Source organism: Bos indicus, chromosome 21 (assembly GCF_029378745.1).
Source record: "Bos indicus isolate NIAB-ARS_2022 breed Sahiwal x Tharparkar chromosome 21, NIAB-ARS_B.indTharparkar_mat_pri_1.0, whole genome shotgun sequence".
NCBI classification, from domain to species: domain Eukaryota; kingdom Metazoa; phylum Chordata; class Mammalia; order Artiodactyla; family Bovidae; genus Bos; species Bos indicus.
Window position 1 is genome coordinate 41700098 of NC_091780.1, and position 20606 is coordinate 41720703.

The following is a 20606-nucleotide window of genomic DNA, read 5'->3' on the forward strand; positions in this document are numbered from 1 at the left end:
ACAATATAGATGTTACTTAATACCCTAAAGTTGTAATTACAGATGAAATAGAAGCGATTTAGGTCATCAAGCCTCTTTTGCAGTGTATTTTCAAAACTTATAGCAAATATCACACTGAACAAGATGGCAGCATTTGCCTGGTATTTTTCTATTTATATCCTTAGTTTTATAGTGTATTGATGTATTTGGCTTGTACTCTACAAGTCACCAATGTATTGAAAAACAATTAAGTTGGTAAAATTTTACTTACCACTTAGAAGCATTTAGCTTTAAAGAAAAGCACATCTTCCAAACAGCTGAACTGCAGCAAAGACTATTTAAGCAATAAAACTGCTAGTGACTTCAGGTGCCTGACTTACCATTCTACGTGTCTCTCCCTAGGGCATGGTAAAATTTCTTTACTTCATGTGGAAAGACCAACTGAGTTTTTTCTTAAAATCACATATTAAGACTTTTTTTCAATTACTTATTGAATGCCTTCTGTTCTAGGCATTATTCATGGCCAGTACCAGGTTAAACAGTAGGAAATACTTTTGAGTACTTTGTTCAACAAAGTTGTTTTGTTATGAACAGTATTTTTACTGTTGTGAAGTTGGTTCCTAAGAACAGCGATCCAAACTCCCTTAATGTAACTATCATTACCCCACCAAGAACTCTCCCCAGATAGACGTGCTGTCATATCCTATCCCATCTTCTCTAAGACCAAGTTTTCTATTTCCTCTCACACATACACTGATCTTATATGAAATGGTTTACAACCACCCAAACCAGTCAACCTGGCAAAGATGTTAACTGGTTGGAATATCACTCCAATAAATGTTTTGAATTTAACAATTTTATAGTCTGTGTAAAAGGAATGAAAGGGCTATGTATCAAAGGCAGAAGTGAAATCGTCTTTGACACTATGTCAATGACTCCCCTGACCACCACCCCCTGCCCCTTATAAGCCACAAATATGACCAATTCATGTAACAAGAACTTTCATTTAGCAACAGAAAAACAGGTTTAACATTTTTTTCCACAATAGACAACTTTCAGCTGAGAAGACCACTCTTTAAAATATTTAAACAAATCCCCATCCTCTAGTCATTAGCTCTTTTAAAAATTTTACAAGGAACAAAAGTTTTGAGGTAACCAGGGAAGCTTATATTTTGACTTGAAGAGCAAGAATAGAGCATAAATGAACATTTTAAGTTACTATCAACTTTTTTGAGGTAAACATAGTCAAAGGGTTAACAACTAAAAAGAGGATTTTTAAAACGATATAATTAAACTTTGCAGGTATGCCTAATATCAATTATGCTAGCCCATTTATCACCTTTAATATATTAAATGAGACTTTGGTATTCAGTGGATAACTTAGAGAACATGAAAAAAGTACATGAATAATATGAAAAGAATATTAAATACTGAAAAAGTTAACATGTGAAAGTCTGTATATAAAAATATTCTTAAACTTTACATATAAATCATTTACTAGTCAAATGAATCTACATAATTTCCTGTAAGTCACAAATGAAAGCACACAAAATGAAAATGATATTCTTTTGCATCCTTTTAGTCTCTTCCAAATGTTTAATATTGTAGAGAAAATACAACCAAAGTAGATAAGAGAAAAACATATACTGATACTGTTTTTATGCATTTCAGTTTTAACACATTCCAAAAATGGTGTTTATGCATTGCCATAACGATAATCGTATTTCAGTTAAAACAGTAATCATTGCCTTGGAACAGCTGCCAGAAACAATATTAAGCTTTGGAAAGCTTGCTCTTAAATTATTTTAAAAACAAAGGGGTGGAGGGGAGAGGAAAACAAAATGCATCTCTAAGTTGAATCTTCAACTGAGAAAACCAAAACCCCAGTATTTTAAGGAAAACTTTTGAAAAGTTTTAGTGTTTCACCAGCCATGACTAAAATTGCCACTTGAATTTTTATGGTAGGTGGCAAAATATCTCAAAGTATGTATAATGTATTTATTTATTTTTTTTTGCAGTAGGCATAGAATGCCTACCATTAAGCATATTAGAATAGATTTTGCCAAGTTTTTCTAATGTTTTCAAAGTTTTCTAATGTTACCTTCTAAGTCCATTTGTAATTCCCTTCAAAGAAAAAGGATATTACTTGTTGAAGGAAAAGTCTGAAGATACTAATACTTAACATCACTTATGAGGATAAATTTTAATTAATGAGTAATACAGTTTATTCTCTGCTGAACTCTTCTGTGGGAAATAGGTTTGGCTAGATAGGAAAAACAACAATATTAACTGAAATTCAGACTTTAATAAAGCAGTAGGATATCTTAAGGATATGATATAAAATTGTGTCTTTGCAACTTGTTTTTATTGGGGGGGTTATTTTGAATTATCTAAATGTCAATAATTTTTTTTTTAAATCCCCAAATGAGGTGAAATACTTTAAAAAAACATTCTTAGTAGTATTAACTGTTCTAATTTTGTTGAAGATTATCAATAAACAGTACAAAATTTAAAAGAAGAGCATAAAAATGAAGGACTCACTGAGAAATCATCTCCATTACCTAGTTTAACAATGGAGAATAAAGTATTGCACTTTATTATTTAACACAAAATAATGTAGCCAACAGTAACATACAGGTACACAATTTAATATTTATTATATGCATTTTATATACATTATTTTTCAACAGCGGTACGTTTGCTATGTGGTACAATCTTAAAAATTTGCTGATTCATAGTTTGTAAAACAAAAACCTTACAAAACTCATCAAAACTCGCAAACTGATCAGAAAAGTTTTTTGGAAGACTAGAAAAAATACTTTATTGTCTTAATCATGCATTACACAAACAAAATCTTTAGTTACACCATAAAATTAAGCACATCTGAAAAAATAAAACAGGGATAACTAGTCCAAACACAGCAGATTTCTGTATCCTGATTCAACTATTTTTGTATCCTATTTGTATTTCAAATTTTACTCCAAATATTTTAAAACAAGATAGTTTTGTCTGGAATCATGGTAAACCAAGATATGTATCTAGGGGGAGTCACCTTGGTTTGTAGCTTAAACTATAAAATATTCCATTTTTAGTCTATTTTAGACTATCAAAGAGTTCCAAAATAGATATACAGGTTCCTTTAGCACATTAATAAAAGGATATAAAGACCAACAAAAAGTGAAATAAATAATAGGCTATTAGCAAGATGGATAATCCTTGATAAATAAACTTGTAAATACAGTAAGATGTACAAAATATCACATAGTGATAGGATGCCAAGATTAGTTTTTTTATTTTTTTATTTTTTAAGAGTTCATTTGGAGTACTAAACCCCACCGTTTCATTTTAATACACTTAATAGTCCTTGGTTTAAGAAGACAGTTACGGTGATGATGATGGTGATTTAGCATCTTTATGGAAAGACTTAGCTGAGCCATATTATGCAAAAGAAGGAAAGAGTGTGGTTACGCGGCAGCGGGTCAGTGAGATCTCTGTGTTTCAGGGTTGTATAATGCAGAAAAACTTCAATACAATCTTGAGCACTGTTGTGACAGGCTAAATATATAAAAAGACTTATAAAAACTAGAATTTTATCCAAACATTTTGTGCAACTAATGCTAAAATATCTTAAGTTAAATTTTCTTTCTTTTTTTTTTTAAAGCAAAATAAGTTTAAAAGGGAATCTGTGGCATTCAACCGATAAACAGAAGATCACTAAGAGATGAAAAAAGCTACTCTTGGAGCTCACTTCCCCCCAACAAGAGCACCACATTCCTAACCCTAAGGCAGCACACAGAGTCCAAAACAAAAGTCTTTTTATCAGATCAGACTCCACATTGGCTTAAAGATACCTAAAAGACAGACATACGCTCAGTTCATATCCAGTACAGGCCACAAATAATGGAGTCCTTTTTTTGTCCCACGAAATACAGTAATTACAATTAAATTAATGAGCCTGACGTTAAGATGTGATTTCCACCAATTTATGCCTGCCCAAATAGCCTTCACCAGGCAGATCATATGTAGTGTCATATCATTAACTTTTTTGATGGCAGTGATGCAGACCCTTTGTGTCCAAGCAAATCTGCTGTTATGGTGAGAGTTTCTGTTGATTCACACAAATACTTTGGCAAGGGCATCAGCCCCTGCACTAGCAATGTATGCTTTTGATGGATGGAAAGCAACATCATAAATTGATTCATCTAGTTTCTTCCTATGTGCTGTTATTTCCTGCACACATGTCTTGCTGTCCAAATTCCACAATCTAATAGAACAGTCATGGCCTGTAAAAGAATAAATAAAAAATGTTACTTAGTAATAATTCTATTATAAAATTTGTGGGCAGGACAGGAAGTTCAGACTTACTTCCAGACATCAAATAGATTCCATTAGGATCTACTGCTAGGCTTGTAACAGCATCCAAATGAGCTACCATAGAATGGATCATTTTACCTAAATAAAACATAGCAGAGAAGATTAAGTTTTCAAATAGTTACTAACTTGGGCAATCAGAAACCATAATACAACATCAACATAAAACAATCTCAGCAACAATAAACAACATATAATTTACCATTTTAAACATTGGAGAGGGTACAATTCAGTGGCTTTTAGAACTTTCATCATGATGTACAATCATCACCATTATCTAGTTTAGAACATTTTCATCTCTGCAAAAGGAAAGTCACTCCCCATTCCTCCTTCCAAGTCCCCGTAAGCACTAATGTCTTCTCTATGGACTGGCGTATTCTGAATGCTTCATACAAATGAAATCATACAATAACCTGTGGCTTTTTGGGTCTGCCTTCTGTCATTTAGTTCCTCCACTACAATAATATTCTAAAGAGAATTTTAATTCTAATGCAGAACTTTTCCAATTACTTCAAAAGATATTTGTGTAACATTAAACTGATGGTATTTGATAGTGGAAAACAATGATTATAGAGCTGCATTAAAAGCTTAAGGTCATATAAAGGGGAATTAAGAGTGAAAACAGAATCTTTCTCATTAAGAGATGCTTTATTTAAGAGACTCTTTTATACACAGAGTTAATGTTAAATCACCAGAGAATACATTCCTATCTAAAGATTCTAATAGCATCATTTATCTTTTGAAATGTCAATCATCTTATATATAAGAAAGAAAGGGGAGAAGGGTGGGAGTACATCAGAGAAATTACTCTGGATTTCCCCAGATAGTAACAAAAGCACTATTCTAGAAAATGTAATTTAACTTCACTGAATTCTTGGCAAGCAAACAGATTCAATACTGAGTTGAAATTTAAAAACAAGTTGTGTATGGAATTTAGAAAGATGGTAACAATAACTCTGTGTACAAGACAGCAAAAGAGACACTGGTGTATAGAACAGTCTTATGGACTCTGAGGGAGAGGGAGAGGGTGGGAAGATTTGGGAGAATAGCATTGAAACATGTAAAATATGTATGAAACGAGATGCCAGTCCAGGTTCGATGCACGATACTGGATGCTTGGGGCTGGTGCACTGGGACGACCCAGAGGGATGGTATGGGGAGGGAGGAGGGAGGAGGGTTCAGGATGGGGAACACATGTATACCTGTGGTGGATTCATTTTGATATTTGGCAAAACTAATACAATTATGTAAAGTTTAAAAATAAAATAAAATTAAAAAAAAAAAAAGAACAACAACAACAACAAAAGAAGCCGTATGACATTTTTCCATTATGACAGGTAAAGAATATGCAAGGTCTTGATACTCCTGAGTTGGGTATGGCTTATATAAAAAAATAAAAAAATAAAAAAAATAAAAATCTCACTGCAACTGAAAAAAATAAAAAAAATAAATAAAAACAAGTTGTGAATATAAACTGTGTTGCATACTTTGGGGCAAGGGCCTCAGCCTCTGCACTGGCAACATACACTTGCGATGGTTGAAAGGCGATTTAAGTTGATTCACTCAAGAAACAATAAAATGGCAAATACTAGTATCTTAAAAAAATTTCCTTCCTTTTGGAGAATGGGTACATGTATACAGATGGCTGACTCCCTTTGCTGAAACTATCCCAACGCTGTTAACTGGCTATTCTCCAATATAAAATAAAAAGTTAAAAAAAACTTCTTCTCCTTTCATTCAGCAACGAGTCTTTATTACTCAAGTGCCTGGGCTTCTCCTAATGACAGATGGAGGTCTTTCTCCAGAATTCTATTTACAGTCATTTGATATGCTGCTTGTCCCCTGAAACATTCCACACTGAGACATGAAACAGACCTACTTTTGTTATCTGCCATGGGGCTTTGGTCACTGACCGGAACACAAACCCACAACATAATCAAATGTGCAAAAAGTTACTCTGAAGAACATAAAAAGTCTGTAACTTTCTGGCAATACTAAATGCTTATCAATTAAAGACAAAATTAGTCTCTCATCATTTAGGCCACATTTGTCTGTTTTTCATCAATATTAGCAGAGTAACCATAACAATTTCTCTCTACTATCCTGAGAAACAGAAAAATCATTCAACACACTATTGTGCTAAGTTGCTTCGGCTGTGTCCAACTCTTTGCGACCCTATGGAAAGCAGCCCACCAGGCTCCTCTGTCCATGGGATTCTCCAGGCAAGAATACTGGAGTGGGTTGCCATTTCCTACTCCAGGGAATCTTCCTGACCCAGGGAGCGAACCCGTGTCACTTTCGTCTCCTGCATAGTCAGGCAGGTTCTTTACCCCTAGCGCCACCTGGGAAACATCACAACATACTATTAGTCCAACATAATTCATCTACTGGTTCAAGACTCTATTCTTCTCAATATTAAAAAAAAAAAAATTCAGAGTATGAAGAACTGGCCTCCAGCCCAATGATCTCAAAACATCAGGAGGATAACTATGAAGTATCATTAGCTTCCCTTAAAACATTAACTCTGTGATGTTGACTCTTAACTCACAGATCTAGTTCTGACTTCTCTTGTGAGAATGACTGTACATCTCCTATGTTTATCATGTCTTAAACCAAAGAATTCTTTCATCCCTAACTATGACATGTTAAGTCAATTTAGAGGTAACCCTCCTCTACATAGTCCTGAAGTGACTTCAAAATGTGAGTGACCCTTCAGATTGGACCAATTATAAGGAGGTGCAATTCTGAATCAAGCTGGATGTTGGGTTTCCACTAGTGACCACAGAAGTCAAAGTTTCTGACCCTTCCTTCACCAGCATATATACGGAGCTTCTCACATTTAACCGAATTCACCTTTGCTCCACGGCTCTGCCACCACCTCTCTTCCCCCACCAAAATTCTTTCTTCCTATAACTTAGGGAAAAAAGGACACATGCAGGCACTGATTCTCTCCTCCCCAGCACCTTAAGCCCTTTGACTTGTACAATCTATGAAATTAAGAAACAGACTGATACCAGTGTCTCACTTACAGAAAGCAATATACCACTTGTCTGTAAGATTTGAGAAGACAGGACACTTTGTTTTATTCACCAAAGATCAAGAAATGTGCTGAGGATATGGCAGATACTTGTAAGTTTTGCTGAATGAATGAGGCCTTAACCAATTCAGGACCCTCTTCCTCCAACTCCCCCGCATTCCTCGGAGGTGAACCCATTAGCTAAGTCTTGGTCACAGCATACGCAATTCAGATTTGTGTCTCTACCAAAATTTCAAAAATCACAAGCCCTAAAGATCTCTCTGAAACAAACAGTATAAACTGAAACTTCTAAATCCTCTGTAGTCAAGGATCTACCATACAGTGTGACTTGAGCATCTTTCTAAACCAATATTGCAAATCCCTGGTCAAATATTCAAGTGGTTTTCATAGTGCATAGTGTAAACAAAAATCCATTATTCTTAGCTTGGCTCTGAAAAATCTGGCTCAGTAGTTTCTGCTTTCCTTCTCCAAACTTACTTACCTCTTTGGCTTTACCTATAAGAAACTTCTGTTTCCAGCCCAAATTCCCACTTCTGTGCTTCTACTCAAAATATACCCTTATCTGGAATTTCCTACTAACTTCTTCACTTAAAAACAAACAAAAACCTTATTCTTGCAAGGAAAAACTCAAACCTTCACTCTATGAAGACTCCTTTATCTTACTGCATTATGCCTGAGCATGTGTATGTATGTATGAGAGTGCATATGCACTCACTCACACTATTCTCCCCAGGCAACAATAATACCTCAGAAAGCAGAAATAACTTCTACGTGATAGTAGTAGCCAGTGCAGTGCAAAATACTAAATGTACTTTTATTGTTAAAATCTAAATACTCATTGAGTCCATTCACACAATTTCTATAATGTTTCAGATAAGAAATCCAATAAATTACTATTTATTTGATAGAACAGTATCCTATTAAAGATTTAGCTAACCATCAACACCAGTTATAGGGATATTTGAGTGTATCATATTTAAATGAATTGCCAGTTTTCAAGATGAATTTCATTAAAAAGAATACATATGAACTCAATTTACAGTTACACTCAAGGGTTGTATATATGTGTATCTCTGTGTATAAGAGAGAGAAAATGAGAGCGAAAAATTTCCATTGTTTAGAGCCTAGTGCTTTGATTATCTTCGCATTACAGATAAGGTACTAGCTGGTTAACACAGAGAATTAATTGGTAGAATTCGTAAACAATCCAAAAGTCTACAGGCACCGTATTTTTGATTTCTGCCAGACAAAAAGCTCTCAAGAATCACTTTTTCCTTTTATTATTACTACTAAAATTCCTGAACCTTTCCTTACAAATGTAAACTTGCAATAATTAATACAAAGAATCTTTTTAGAAATGTAAAGCAAATTATCTCTCTGCTCTTGCAGCAAAGGAAGATCTTTAAGCTTCATAAAAATGTTTAAAGAATTCATTTGATATGGTGTTAAATTGAGACATTCACATGAATATGAATCTTCTTTCCTGTGCAACATATAGACCTATGAGTCTCCATTCTCATCTCAATTTGTTCTACTGAGTTCAGGAATCTGTCCAAGAAAAGTGTTATTTGAAGAAAGATATTTATCTAAAACTCAGACTAAAAATTACAACCATGTCCTATGTAACTACAAATAAAAATCTGTAGTTCTGATTTGTTGTCTTGCTTGATAATTTGTTGTCCTGCAATAATGTTTCAATTACACTTTAGTTTCTTATTTGGAAGTCTTTCAATACTTCTCTACTTGTTTTAGCTTATCAAAGAAGTCTCTCTTTGCTATCAGACTTTTGCTATCAGAGAGCAAACAATAATACTTTACAAAGTATTTTGGGTAACGACAAATGATACAGATATCCTTAAACAAATGATTCTATGGCCAAATTAAAATTTATGATTTCTATATAATTGGTATGCTTCCTTACAACCAAAAAGTACAGGAAAGATGACAATAAACAACTGTCACTATATCATTTCATCCACTGATAATTTTAAGAACATATTTAAAATGCCCAAACCAGAAAGTGATCTTCTATGTTATAATAATTCACAACAGAATATAAAGATAAAAAATTCAAACAGAAGGGTTTATAACTGTCATCACATAAAGAAATCGTAATAGGCAGCAAGATATTTTGGGCTTCCCTGGTGGCCCAGACAGTAAAGAATCTGCCTGCAATGTAGGAGACTGGGGTTTGATCCTTGGGTCAGAAAGATGCTCTGGAGAAGGAAATGGCAACCCACTCCAGTATTCTTGCCTAGCGAATTCCATGGACAGAGGAACCTGGCAGGTACAGTCCATGCAGTTGCAAAGAGTCAGACACGACTGAGCAACTTGCACTTGTTAACAAGGCTAAAAATTAACAAACATTGTAAGTGTGCTACATTAACTAAAACAAAAATCTGAGTTAAGACAGTTTAACTTGGCAATTTTCAAGCTAGGAAGTCAATACAGAAAATAAGATAACCTACTTACCCGTTTTATTGTCAAAAAATTTGATGTGTCTATCTTCATGAGCAGTTATTGTAACAGGAAGTGTGGGATGACTTACTACTCTGTTAATGTGATTACTGGATTGTAAACCTAAAAAACAAAGGAGGAAAACACACCAAAATTCAAACCTTCAATGTAATGTGGAATCTAAAGAAAAAAAATATAAACAAAACAAAACCAGATTCACAGACACAGGAAACACATAGGTAGCTGCCAGACAGGAGGGGAGTGAGCGGCAGGGCAAGAGGTGAAGAGGATTAAGAGGTACAAACCTCCAATCACACAATAAATAACCCAAGGTAATATATACAGTATAAGGAATATGGTCAATAATATTTCAATGAGAAACATTACGTAGTATACCTAGTTTAATATTATCCATTAACTATATTTCAAATAAAAAAGAAACAAAAACTTCAATTAGAAGTTAAATGACGGCCTTTGCAGTCTTACCAAAACATAAGAATCACTAAAGCTTTTATATATAAAACAAAAAATATGAGAAATAAAACTAAGATTCTAAAGATACAATTTCTCAAAAAATGTATAAGCTAGTATGTCTTATAATGTGGATGGAGAGCACTATGCTCAAGTTTAGGGAAAAAACTGAAAGTATTTTAATGCAGACTGTCAATATAGGGTGGTTCAGAATTTTTAAATTATCCCAAATCCACAAATCATTGCTTTTAATAAATAGTCCATAAAAGAATTAAGAGTCAATTAATGAAGGAAAAAAATTCGTAAGTGATAATTAGGTGTTGGCAAGAACAAACCCTATCCCTCCTACAATGACCAAAAATACCAAAGAACTGGAATTGATGTTCTTAGGAATGAGATCTTTTCTTTACTACCAAGTTCTTAATTTTTGTTCAGATTAAAGATGAGGGAGAAAAGAGAGATCACAACTAATGGGAAAATATTGTCAGCATTTATTAGACTAAGTAAATCGATCATTCTATATGTATACAAGAACTCTTCACTGAACTTAAACACACTGAAAAAAATAATCTGTGTAAGAGGAAGAAACTAGGGTTGAAAAAAGACACTACACATAATTTGTTTTTAGATTTGATCACAGAACCATTTAAATATTTTTTTATAATTATAAAATGACTTTTAAAAGAGCAATCATGAAAAATCAGAAGTAAAACTAAACAAATGAACTTAACTGTATAGTCAATCGGTATTATAAACACAAGTGACTTTTTAAAGCACAGTAATTAGATTGTCTGTATTTAGTAGAATATACCCTCTATTAGTAACAAAATTCTTTTTGGTGGTATTGCAATTATTATTCTGAGACGACTTTATCTGTACTGTTAGATAAATGAGAAATCGTGATCATTTTGCAGAGAATCAAGAGTTTGACATTTTTAAAATAAGATAAAAATATAAAAGCAATGAGATAAATCTGAATCATTATTGGAAGCATCTGAATAAAATTTATCAGTCTTTTTATTTACTAAAAATGTACTCTTCAGCTTTGTCTACTGAAAAAGTCTAAACCAATGGCCAACTCAAGAGCCATGAAAGCCATGAGGACTGACTCAATAGCAGAGCACCTATCTTGTAGTCTCTAAATGTCATTTTCCAATAAAAAAAAAACCATGGCTCCTTAGAGAAATGGCCCATTTCAGATCTGGGGTACAAAATGAACAAGATGAACCTAAAACATCTTGTCATACAAGAAAAGCATCTACAACTAACAGGGTTATATCAAAAGGGGAGACTTAGGAGCCAACCTGAATAAGCTCCCACTGGCCAAAGATGAAATAATATGAGTAGCAATAAGGATAATATGTAACAGACTGAAATACATAAAATGCACTTATTCCAAGATAGATTATAATGATATAAAAAACAACACCCCAAAGACTCACTTCACTGGTCACCTTTGGAGGACACTAGGGAAATCACTTCGGAGAAGGCAATGGCACCCCACTCCAGTACTCTTGCCTGGAAAATCCCATGGACGGAGGAGCCTGGTAGGCTGCAGTCCATGGGGTCGCTAAGAGTCAGACACCACTGAGCGACTTAGCAGCAAGCAGCAGCAGCAGCAGCAGCAGCAGGGAATCACTTCATCATTTTAAAAACTAGTATATAAAGGGGAGGAGTGTGAAGTAATCATTTATCTTGCCTTTCCTTTATAACTGCTAACTCCAGCTAACCAAATTACTGATGAGGATTGTTCTTTCTTACAGAAGCAGTCTAGCTAATATGTGTAAAAGAAATGATAAAATTAGAAAATTATTTTTGAACAGGTAATGAATTAATGGATCCAAGCAGTGATTAGAAACTAAGAGAAAGACAGACCAAAGAATATTTACTTCTGATAAAAATTCACAAATTATATGAAATAGTCCTGCCAGAAACATTTAAAAACTTTAAAAAGACAAATAAAAATTTGATCCTGAATTTGAATAAGCCTCTAGATCTACAAACAATTTACAGGAAATAAAATGAACAGGAGGAGCACATTAAATGATACCACAAGGATGCAACTGGTAAAATTCAAACTATGGGAAACTCAACCCAATTTCTTCAGTTAAAAAAAATGCAAGGGAAATATAAGAGATAGAGGGGGAATCTACATGAAAACAAACGTGGGAGACCTACCAACCAATCAGTGCATGGGCCTTATCTGGGTCCCTATTTGAAAATATATACACCACATTCTATACTTAACAACCTTGGGCATTTACACAGAACTACTGGAGCTGGAGGATAGGTTCATTATATATTTCTCCACTTCCACATGTGTTTTCATTAAAAACCTAAAATTATTTGACTTGTTTTCTTTTACATTTGCTCTACTCACTTACCTGTCCCCACATACTTATCCAAGTTTTTAAACATAATTTGAGGAAATAGTAGAAATAAAGTAAATAAGTACACATTGAAAGCTATTCTTTTCTCATTCTAAATTCATATTGTCAAAATATAAAAGTAAAAAGGTTATCCTCTATTGTAAAACAATCCTTTTTAAGGTTTCAACCTTACCAGAAAACTTACCAGAATCCATCTGTGATGAAAGCATCACCAATGACTGTGATGTTTCTAAATCATAAATTACTGTACTACCAGTGTTGAAAGAGGTCACCATATGAGCTGGATCACAGCCTATAAAGTCAACTGATGTAGGTATTCCATGCTCTGAAAGGAGTCCAAAGAGATATAAGGTAAAAATAATAATTTAGAAATCTCTGCTTTTCTAATAAGAAAAAAGAATTTGAGTATTCTTGAAATAATGTTAATAATGAAAAAGCAATTGTGTTAGGATGGTGAGATATAATAGGTAACTTATTCTCATTTATTAGTTTTTGTAACATTATAAAATGTTACAGATAAATAAATATATATATATATTTACATATATAAATAATAATACATCTAGGGAACCCTTAAGGAAAGACAGGCAGACAAAAGCTATTGCTCTATGCATTTTTTTCCAAGAGACAAAAATCCTAGGTGAGTTTATTGGCCCACCTGCAATTTTTTTTAAGTTTTTATGTGGATCATTTAATAACTCTTTTATTGAATTTGTTACAATATTGCTTCTGTTGTTTTTTATGTTTTGTTTTGCTTTTTGCCACAAGCCATGTGGAATCTTAGGTCCCTGATTAGGGATCAAACCTGCACCCCCGACACTGGAAGGCTAAGATTTAACCACCGGACTGCCAGGGAAGTCCTGCCATTCTATTTCTGACTGTAAAATGATAAAATAGCATTTGTACACCTCTACCTTGGGAGACTGTCACCTGTCTGACACTGATTAGCTTCAAGTAGAAAATGCAAATAATATTTTTGGATCTGTGAAAATGAAGCTATGGACTCTGGAATTCACTGATGCAGTAATATCCTTAAGTAGATCAAGCATCAATTTCTCTCGTTAACATGTTAATAAATTCAACTGTCTAGATCAATGCACAATTATGTGAATTCTGGAGTAAGCAAGAAACAAATCACCTAAATGAATTTTCACCTCAAAAGCTTAGGTAAATTAAAAAATTAGTAGAATCACGGAAGTATCTAGAGATTCAACAAAATTAAGCATAAATGTTCAAATGTTCATCTAAAATGTTTTAAAACAATTATTTATAGTAAAAGGTATGATTTTTAAAAATAACTTGGAAAATAATGCCAATATAAAAATAATATAAACAGATGGACATAAATATTGTCATGAGGTATATTAAATCCTTCTTTGACAGGAAAAGATTTGAAATCAAGCCTGAAACTAACTCAGGTTGCACCTTCCATTTAAGGGTGCTATTTCAATGATTATAGCTAGACTTCTCAACCAGTGTGCTCATATGTAGTTTACAGGTTTACCTGAGACCATGAGCCTTTCTGTCTTTGTGAGTATCTACCTGGAGTTGCTAGAGGGCCTTCTGCTGTTCCTATGAGTAGCCTCATTTGCCTACTCTATTATAACATACAAATAGTTCTATTCTTTAAATAGGACATGTCCTGAAAAAGGTCAAAAAACCATTGAGCTACAGGATATACTTGCAAAGCATCCCTGGTGGTCCAGTGTTAAGAATCTGCCTGCTAATGCAGGGGACGTGGGTTCAATCCCTCATCTGGGAAGATCCCACATGTGGGAAGATCCCACATGTCTTGGGGTTAAACCCAAGCACCATAACTATTGAAGCCTATGTGCCCTAGAGCCTGTGCTCCGAAACAAGAGAAGCCACTACAATGAGAAGCCCTAGTATGGCAACTACAGTAGCCCCTGCTTGCTGCAACTTAAGAGAAAGCCCACACGCAGCAATGAAGACTCAGTGCATCCAAAAATAAATTTATTTATTTATTTTAAAAAGGCACTGAGCTACAGGATATCCCTGCAAAGCATCTTGTTTATAAAAATATGACTAGGAATAAAAAGATTATCACAGATTTGTAGAATTCTTTCAGTATCTCTTTTGAGCAGTCAGGAAGTAGTGAAACTACTTTGTTCTTTTTATCTTCTAAATTTAAAAAAAAAAGAGAGATTTTTCAAAGAGGCAAAATTTACTTACCTTTGTCTCCATTGTAAGTGCAAATACATGGCAATTTTTCTTGTGGATTCCATAATCTAACAGTGCCATCTGCTGAACAAGACAGTAATTGGTTTTTTATGCCACTATAAGCAAGACCCCAGACAGCATCTGTATGAGCAATTAAAGTGCCAGCTAGAACATTTGGCTCTGTAACGAAAGAAACAAAACAAAAATTAGCTAAAAGAAATTTAAAAGAAATGCTTTTGTATATAAAGATAACTACATAATTAAGTACAAAGACTACACATAAAGGTCATAAGATAAACCAATGTGTACACAGTGGCCATCTCTTAAGTTGTGGAGTTATGGGATATTTATATGCTACCTTCTAATACTTTCCTGTATTTCTGCAATTTTCTAAAAAAGGAACATCAACTTTTAAATAAACAGCTTTACTCCCACACCATGGAACTCACCAGTTTAAAGTGTCAATTCAATGATTTTTAATATATTCAACAAGTTGCACAGTCATCACCATATCAATTTTAGGGCATCTTCATCACTTATTAGCTATTTCTCCCCAATTTTCCTCTCTGCCTTTCTGCAGCCCTAGGCAACCACTACATATTTTGTTTCTATAAATTTGCTTATTCCAGACATTTTATATAAATGGCCCTTTCTGACTGCCTTCTTTCACTCAGCATAATGTTTTCAAGGTTCACTTGTGTTGCAGCATGTATCAGTGCTCCATTTCCTTTTACTACCAAATAATATTCCAGTGTATGGATACACTACATTTTATTTATCCATTCATCATTTGATGGACAGTGGGGGCTAATAACATTAAACATCATTTGTCCTACAATTTTGTTTCTCTACTGAATTCCCACTTTCCACAGATGTTTCTCACGGTTCACAACCTCCCTTTCACATGATTAATTACCTTTCATAATAAATTCACTGTGGAAATATAGCATTGAAAGAGGAACCTTTCCTCTACCTTTCTGTCACCCAACCTATAAATCGACTGGTGTCTAAATCCATATTCTCCATGTTTCCAAATACAAGTAAGGAATTATCCTCCATTCCTGAAAGGACAATTCCACCAGGTATTCTGGATTCCATTTCCCACACTAATTTGCTTTCATGTTTTTCTACTATACAGATTATCCTCCTCCTTGGGATCATTACCACAGCAAACAAATATGCTTCAAAATCTCTAAATCTAACAAACAAAACTTACATCAACCTCCAACCAAAGAGCATAAAAGCATATTCAGTAAATATGCTTTCTTACCTTCCATTTACTTTCTAAATCATTCTGATACCATCACCACAACAAAACAACCCTTGCTAAAATCATCAATGATGAGTTCTATCAAATCTAATAAAATTTCCCCTCCTTCTTTCCTTCATCCCTTTGCTTTACATCCATAGAGTATACCTTGGAAGGTCATCCACAGGTCCCTTTACCTTGTGGTCTCAGACCCAACATCCAACCTCTGTAGAGCCAAAACCTGGGTGATCAATTACCTTTCTATACTTAATATTATTAGACCTCTCAGCAACATTTGAAAGTGCAGACTGCTTCTTTCTTCTCAAAATGGCTTCTTCTTTTGATATACGTCATGATTTCACTTTCCTGAATGTCCTCCTGCCCCACAGGCATGCCTTCTTAGTTTTTTTTTTTTGGTTAACTCTCTTGCTTTAGTCACCCCACCCCCACATGTCACAGTCCCTTAGGAGTCTGCCTTCTCACAACTGATGGTTATGTACTTGATATTGCCTTCCTCTTAACATGCTTAAAAACCAAACTCAGTATCCTTTATCTTCTCACATTCCCATTTCAATAAGCTACCATGATATACTCAGTTTTCCATGTCAAAAATGCAGAAGTGGTGATGGAAAAAAGTTCTGAATTAGTGGTAATGGTTACATACCCCTGTGAATATGGTAAAAACTACTGAACAGTACACTTCAAAAGGGTGAATTTTATCATACGGGAATTATACCACAATAAAGCTGTTAAAAAAGATGACTAATCCATCACTTTATCCACTCAGTCCAATTTATCAAGAGATTCTGTTTATTCTACTCTATCTCCCCAGTATGTCTTAAATCCACTTCTCTCTAACAGCTCTATTTCCACTCTACTCTTGGCAACATCATCTTCTCACCTATCTACCAGATCACCACATTACAACTTTACAACATTACCTTGGTATTCCTTTCCCCACTCTCTTCTCATTCCCAATCTATTCCCCTTGCAAAAGCCAGAGTTATCTTTTTAGGTCACTTACTGGCTTAAAATTGTTCACTGACAGTTAACTTTTATATAGAGTTTGGCTTGAATGTGATTATTTTAGCCTATATCTAAAGAAGACTTCGGCTGTTACTCTTTTACATTACTGTATCTTCATATCATTTATCACAATTTGTACCTATCCATTCCCTTGCTTATGTGTTTAAACTCTGTTTTTTTTTTTTTGTATTAGACTAATTCTCATTTCTTGATGTATGCTTTAATATCTGGCAAATTTAGGTGCTCAGTTTGTTAAACAAAAGACCAAAGAGTTCTTAAATTCTTTTAAAATGAACCATTAAGTAAACCATTTTTTATTTAACCATTCTCATACTAATAAACATTTAATTTTTTTATTGTTACAAACAATGCTCTTATAATTATATTTAAATACATGAACAGGTATTTCTGTTGGCCAGATTCTAAAAATGGGATTCATGAATGAAAGTTTCAGTTTTTTTTAATTAAGAAATTTTTTGTCCCTCAAGTTCACTGATTTATACCCTTATGTCCTTATTTGTTTCTACATGCATGCTCAGTCACAAAGTCATGTCTAACTCTTTGCGACCCCATGGACTGTAGCATGCCAGGCTCCTCTGTCCATGAAATTTTCCAGGCAAGAATACTGGAGTGGGTTGCCATTTCCTCTTCCAGGGGATCTTCCCAGCCTAAGGATTGAACCTGAGTCTCCTGCAATGGCAGGTGGACACCCTACCACTGAATCATCTGAGAATTCCCATTTGTTTCTGTATCTTGCACTAATTATTTTTGAACTATGTAAAGTAGCTAAGTTGTAAAAATTATTCCTTACGTTAAATTTCTCTTTTCTGGTACTGAAATTAATGCTTTAATTAATATAGTTTTAAAAAACTTTTTGAACACAATATAGGAAATACCAACTTGCAGGCTAAAATATTTATGGCATGATATTTCTTTTCTCTTTAATAAGGCAAATTACTAGTAAATGGAAAGACTAAATGACAAGTTTAATACATATTTAAATAATCTTTAATATTCGAGGTGATTATTTCTGTCAGCGCCATTCACTTAAAAAGATACATCTTGAGCCTTTTACTCACCATATGTATCATATGGATCCACATTAGGACTAGGCATATTCCACCACTGGATAGTCGCGTCGGTACCACCACTAAAGCACTGCTCTCCATTAGAACTTATAGCTAGTGACAGAACAGGGCCACTATCACAGGAAAAGAGGGAAAACATTACTGAGAAAGCCTACAAAGAAACTTACATTTGCACCCCTCCCAACCTCTCTCTAAATTTATGTGGTATCTAAAACTGTTTAAGTAACATGTACATTGAACAGTACTAATTATATTCTCATTAGTACAATTATTAATCAAATGTAGTATTATTCAGCTAATGTCTTTCTTAATGTAAAACAAACATTATGAAAAAATTACAAGGCTTTAGGAGTGATAAATAATAGTTAACAATAATTATGGTTGTTAATTAAGTACTAATTCAGTAAAACTTACATGTGGGCCCTAAATGTGTAGATAGGCTCTACATCTAAAGAGGCACTCCTAAAAGAGGGGAGAAAAAAGGGGAGGAGAGAAGATAAATAATGGTAAATCACTGGTTGATATACATGATCATTAGGAAAGATCAAATAAGTGCATAAAAGATACAGACCATAAAGAAGAATAATTACTTATAATTACCAAACTGGAAGAAAAAAACATAGGCTAACATTAAAATACTTGCTTTTTGGCAGGAACTGTTTTTTGCAAGTTCCAAAGTTTCAGAGTATGGTCCTCAGAGGCAGTAACCAGCACAGGTTCTACAGGATGAAAAGCTAATGCTCGAACTCCATCAAAATGGCTACGTAGTGTATACTTGGGATTCCATGTCTTTCGAAAGGCATCTTTATTGGCAGGCAACTAAAAAGAAACGGCACGATATTTAGTGGTAAAAGTAGTGAACTGATAGGCATATGGAGTTTTTGTTTGTTTTGGTGTGTTTAAAACATACATTCAAAAGTGCTTTGCTAAAATGTCCAGTGGAAATTTAGCACACCTTAAAAACTTTATATCTTTATCATTTAATAAGAACTAAGAAGAATCATTTCATTAGCTTTCAAATACTTAGATCAAATGAGTCCTTTAATCTGTTTTACCTAATCATCAAGGTAAACCCAAAGTCCTACTAAACATTAAAATGAGGGGAAAAACAAAACACACAAAGAAACTACCATGTTGCAACATTTTACATGAAAACAAAAATTAAATAAATCATTACCAAAAATCCAAGGGTACAATATTAACAATACAGTTGTCATTTAGAAAATCAGCATGTGACATTTTTCAAGGCAGCAAGTTAAAGTACTTTTCAAAAGTCTGAACTAAAGACACTTTGTTGATATTGATAAGAGGTTAATCTTTTTACCTTTGTTTCTCCATCTGTAAAGATAGGCTGTGAAACCACTTCTACAGCAGTCAAAAGGTTATTATAGACTTTATTTGCTTACATACTTTAAAAGTATTAATGAGAATAATCCAGCCCACCAAGGCCGATGTCTCTAAAAACCATTCTAACATAAAGTATAAAATGTAGGAAAAAATATGTTTATAAAAGGAAAAATTAATTTGCTGAAAATCTGCAAATTCACCAATATAATCTAAGTAAGTATAGTTAACTCTCAATTGAGTGTTTATTGTCTATAAAAAATTTAATCCAAGACTAGTTTCACCTCTAACACTGTCTTTTCCATCCCCTCCTCATCCTCTCCCCATCCCTCAAATTAAAGACGAAGTATTTAGGAAATGACAAACTAACTTTAACATTATCCTTTTAAAAAAAAAGTTCAAAACTAAAATGCGTTTTAAGATTTATCCTGAAAGCAGATAAATGATTCAGGTTACCTATTTTTCTCTTGTTAACAGCAAAGTATGGCTTAATTTGAGTAGGTAATTGAGAGTTGACTACTAAGGGTAGGTATTTATCAACCAATATTTTAGGTAATCAATCACCCCAAACTCCTAATACACCACAATACCCAAGAAAAATTTAAATACCACAAAGAACGTAGTTGTAAGAAAAAACTATATATCGCTTCAAATAAACACAATGTCACACTTTATCTTTTCCATGCACCTTGACATTAATTCTGCTTTATAAGTGTTTCCAAAAAATAAGGAGCCTTCTATTAAATCATTAAAAAATTAAAAATAAAACTGCACTTACATCATAACTATAGTCTGCATCATTTGTTACCGTCAAGTCTGCAAGGTCTCCAAGGCCCAGTACACTTAACAAAACATCATCAGAACCCATAATAAATGACTTGCCTCCTCCAGATGGAAACGTTATTGGTTCAGCTATAAAGAACAAAACCGCTTCTTAAATGCTGAAAAATCATACAGTACAAGACAATATTGTGGGGAAATGCACTTAACAGTTATAATATTCAGTAATATAA

The 20606-nt window shown here is 33.8% G+C and overlaps 1 protein-coding gene across 4 annotated transcripts in view; it reads right to left on the reverse strand.

The window, feature by feature from the left end:
* Positions 1–2611: 2611 nt before the first annotated feature.
* STRN3 (striatin 3) overlaps positions 2612–20606 on the reverse strand; it is a 107370-nt gene continuing 89375 nt past the window's right edge. For all 4 annotated transcript variants that reach the window (XM_070775982.1, XM_070775983.1, XM_070775984.1 and 1 more), the window contains 9 exons: positions 20372–20505; positions 18893–19068; positions 18664–18711; positions 18241–18362; positions 14899–15066; positions 12890–13030; positions 9860–9967; positions 4345–4431; positions 2612–4262 (listed from right to left, as the gene is read on the reverse strand). In XM_070775982.1, coding sequence (XP_070632083.1) covers positions 4093–4262; positions 4345–4431; positions 9860–9967; positions 12890–13030; positions 14899–15066; positions 18241–18362; positions 18664–18711; positions 18893–19068; positions 20372–20505 — 1154 coding nt within the window. In that variant the 3' untranslated portion in view covers positions 2612–4092. The remainder of the gene's footprint in view (positions 4263–4344; positions 4432–9859; positions 9968–12889; positions 13031–14898; positions 15067–18240; positions 18363–18663; positions 18712–18892; positions 19069–20371; positions 20506–20606) is intronic.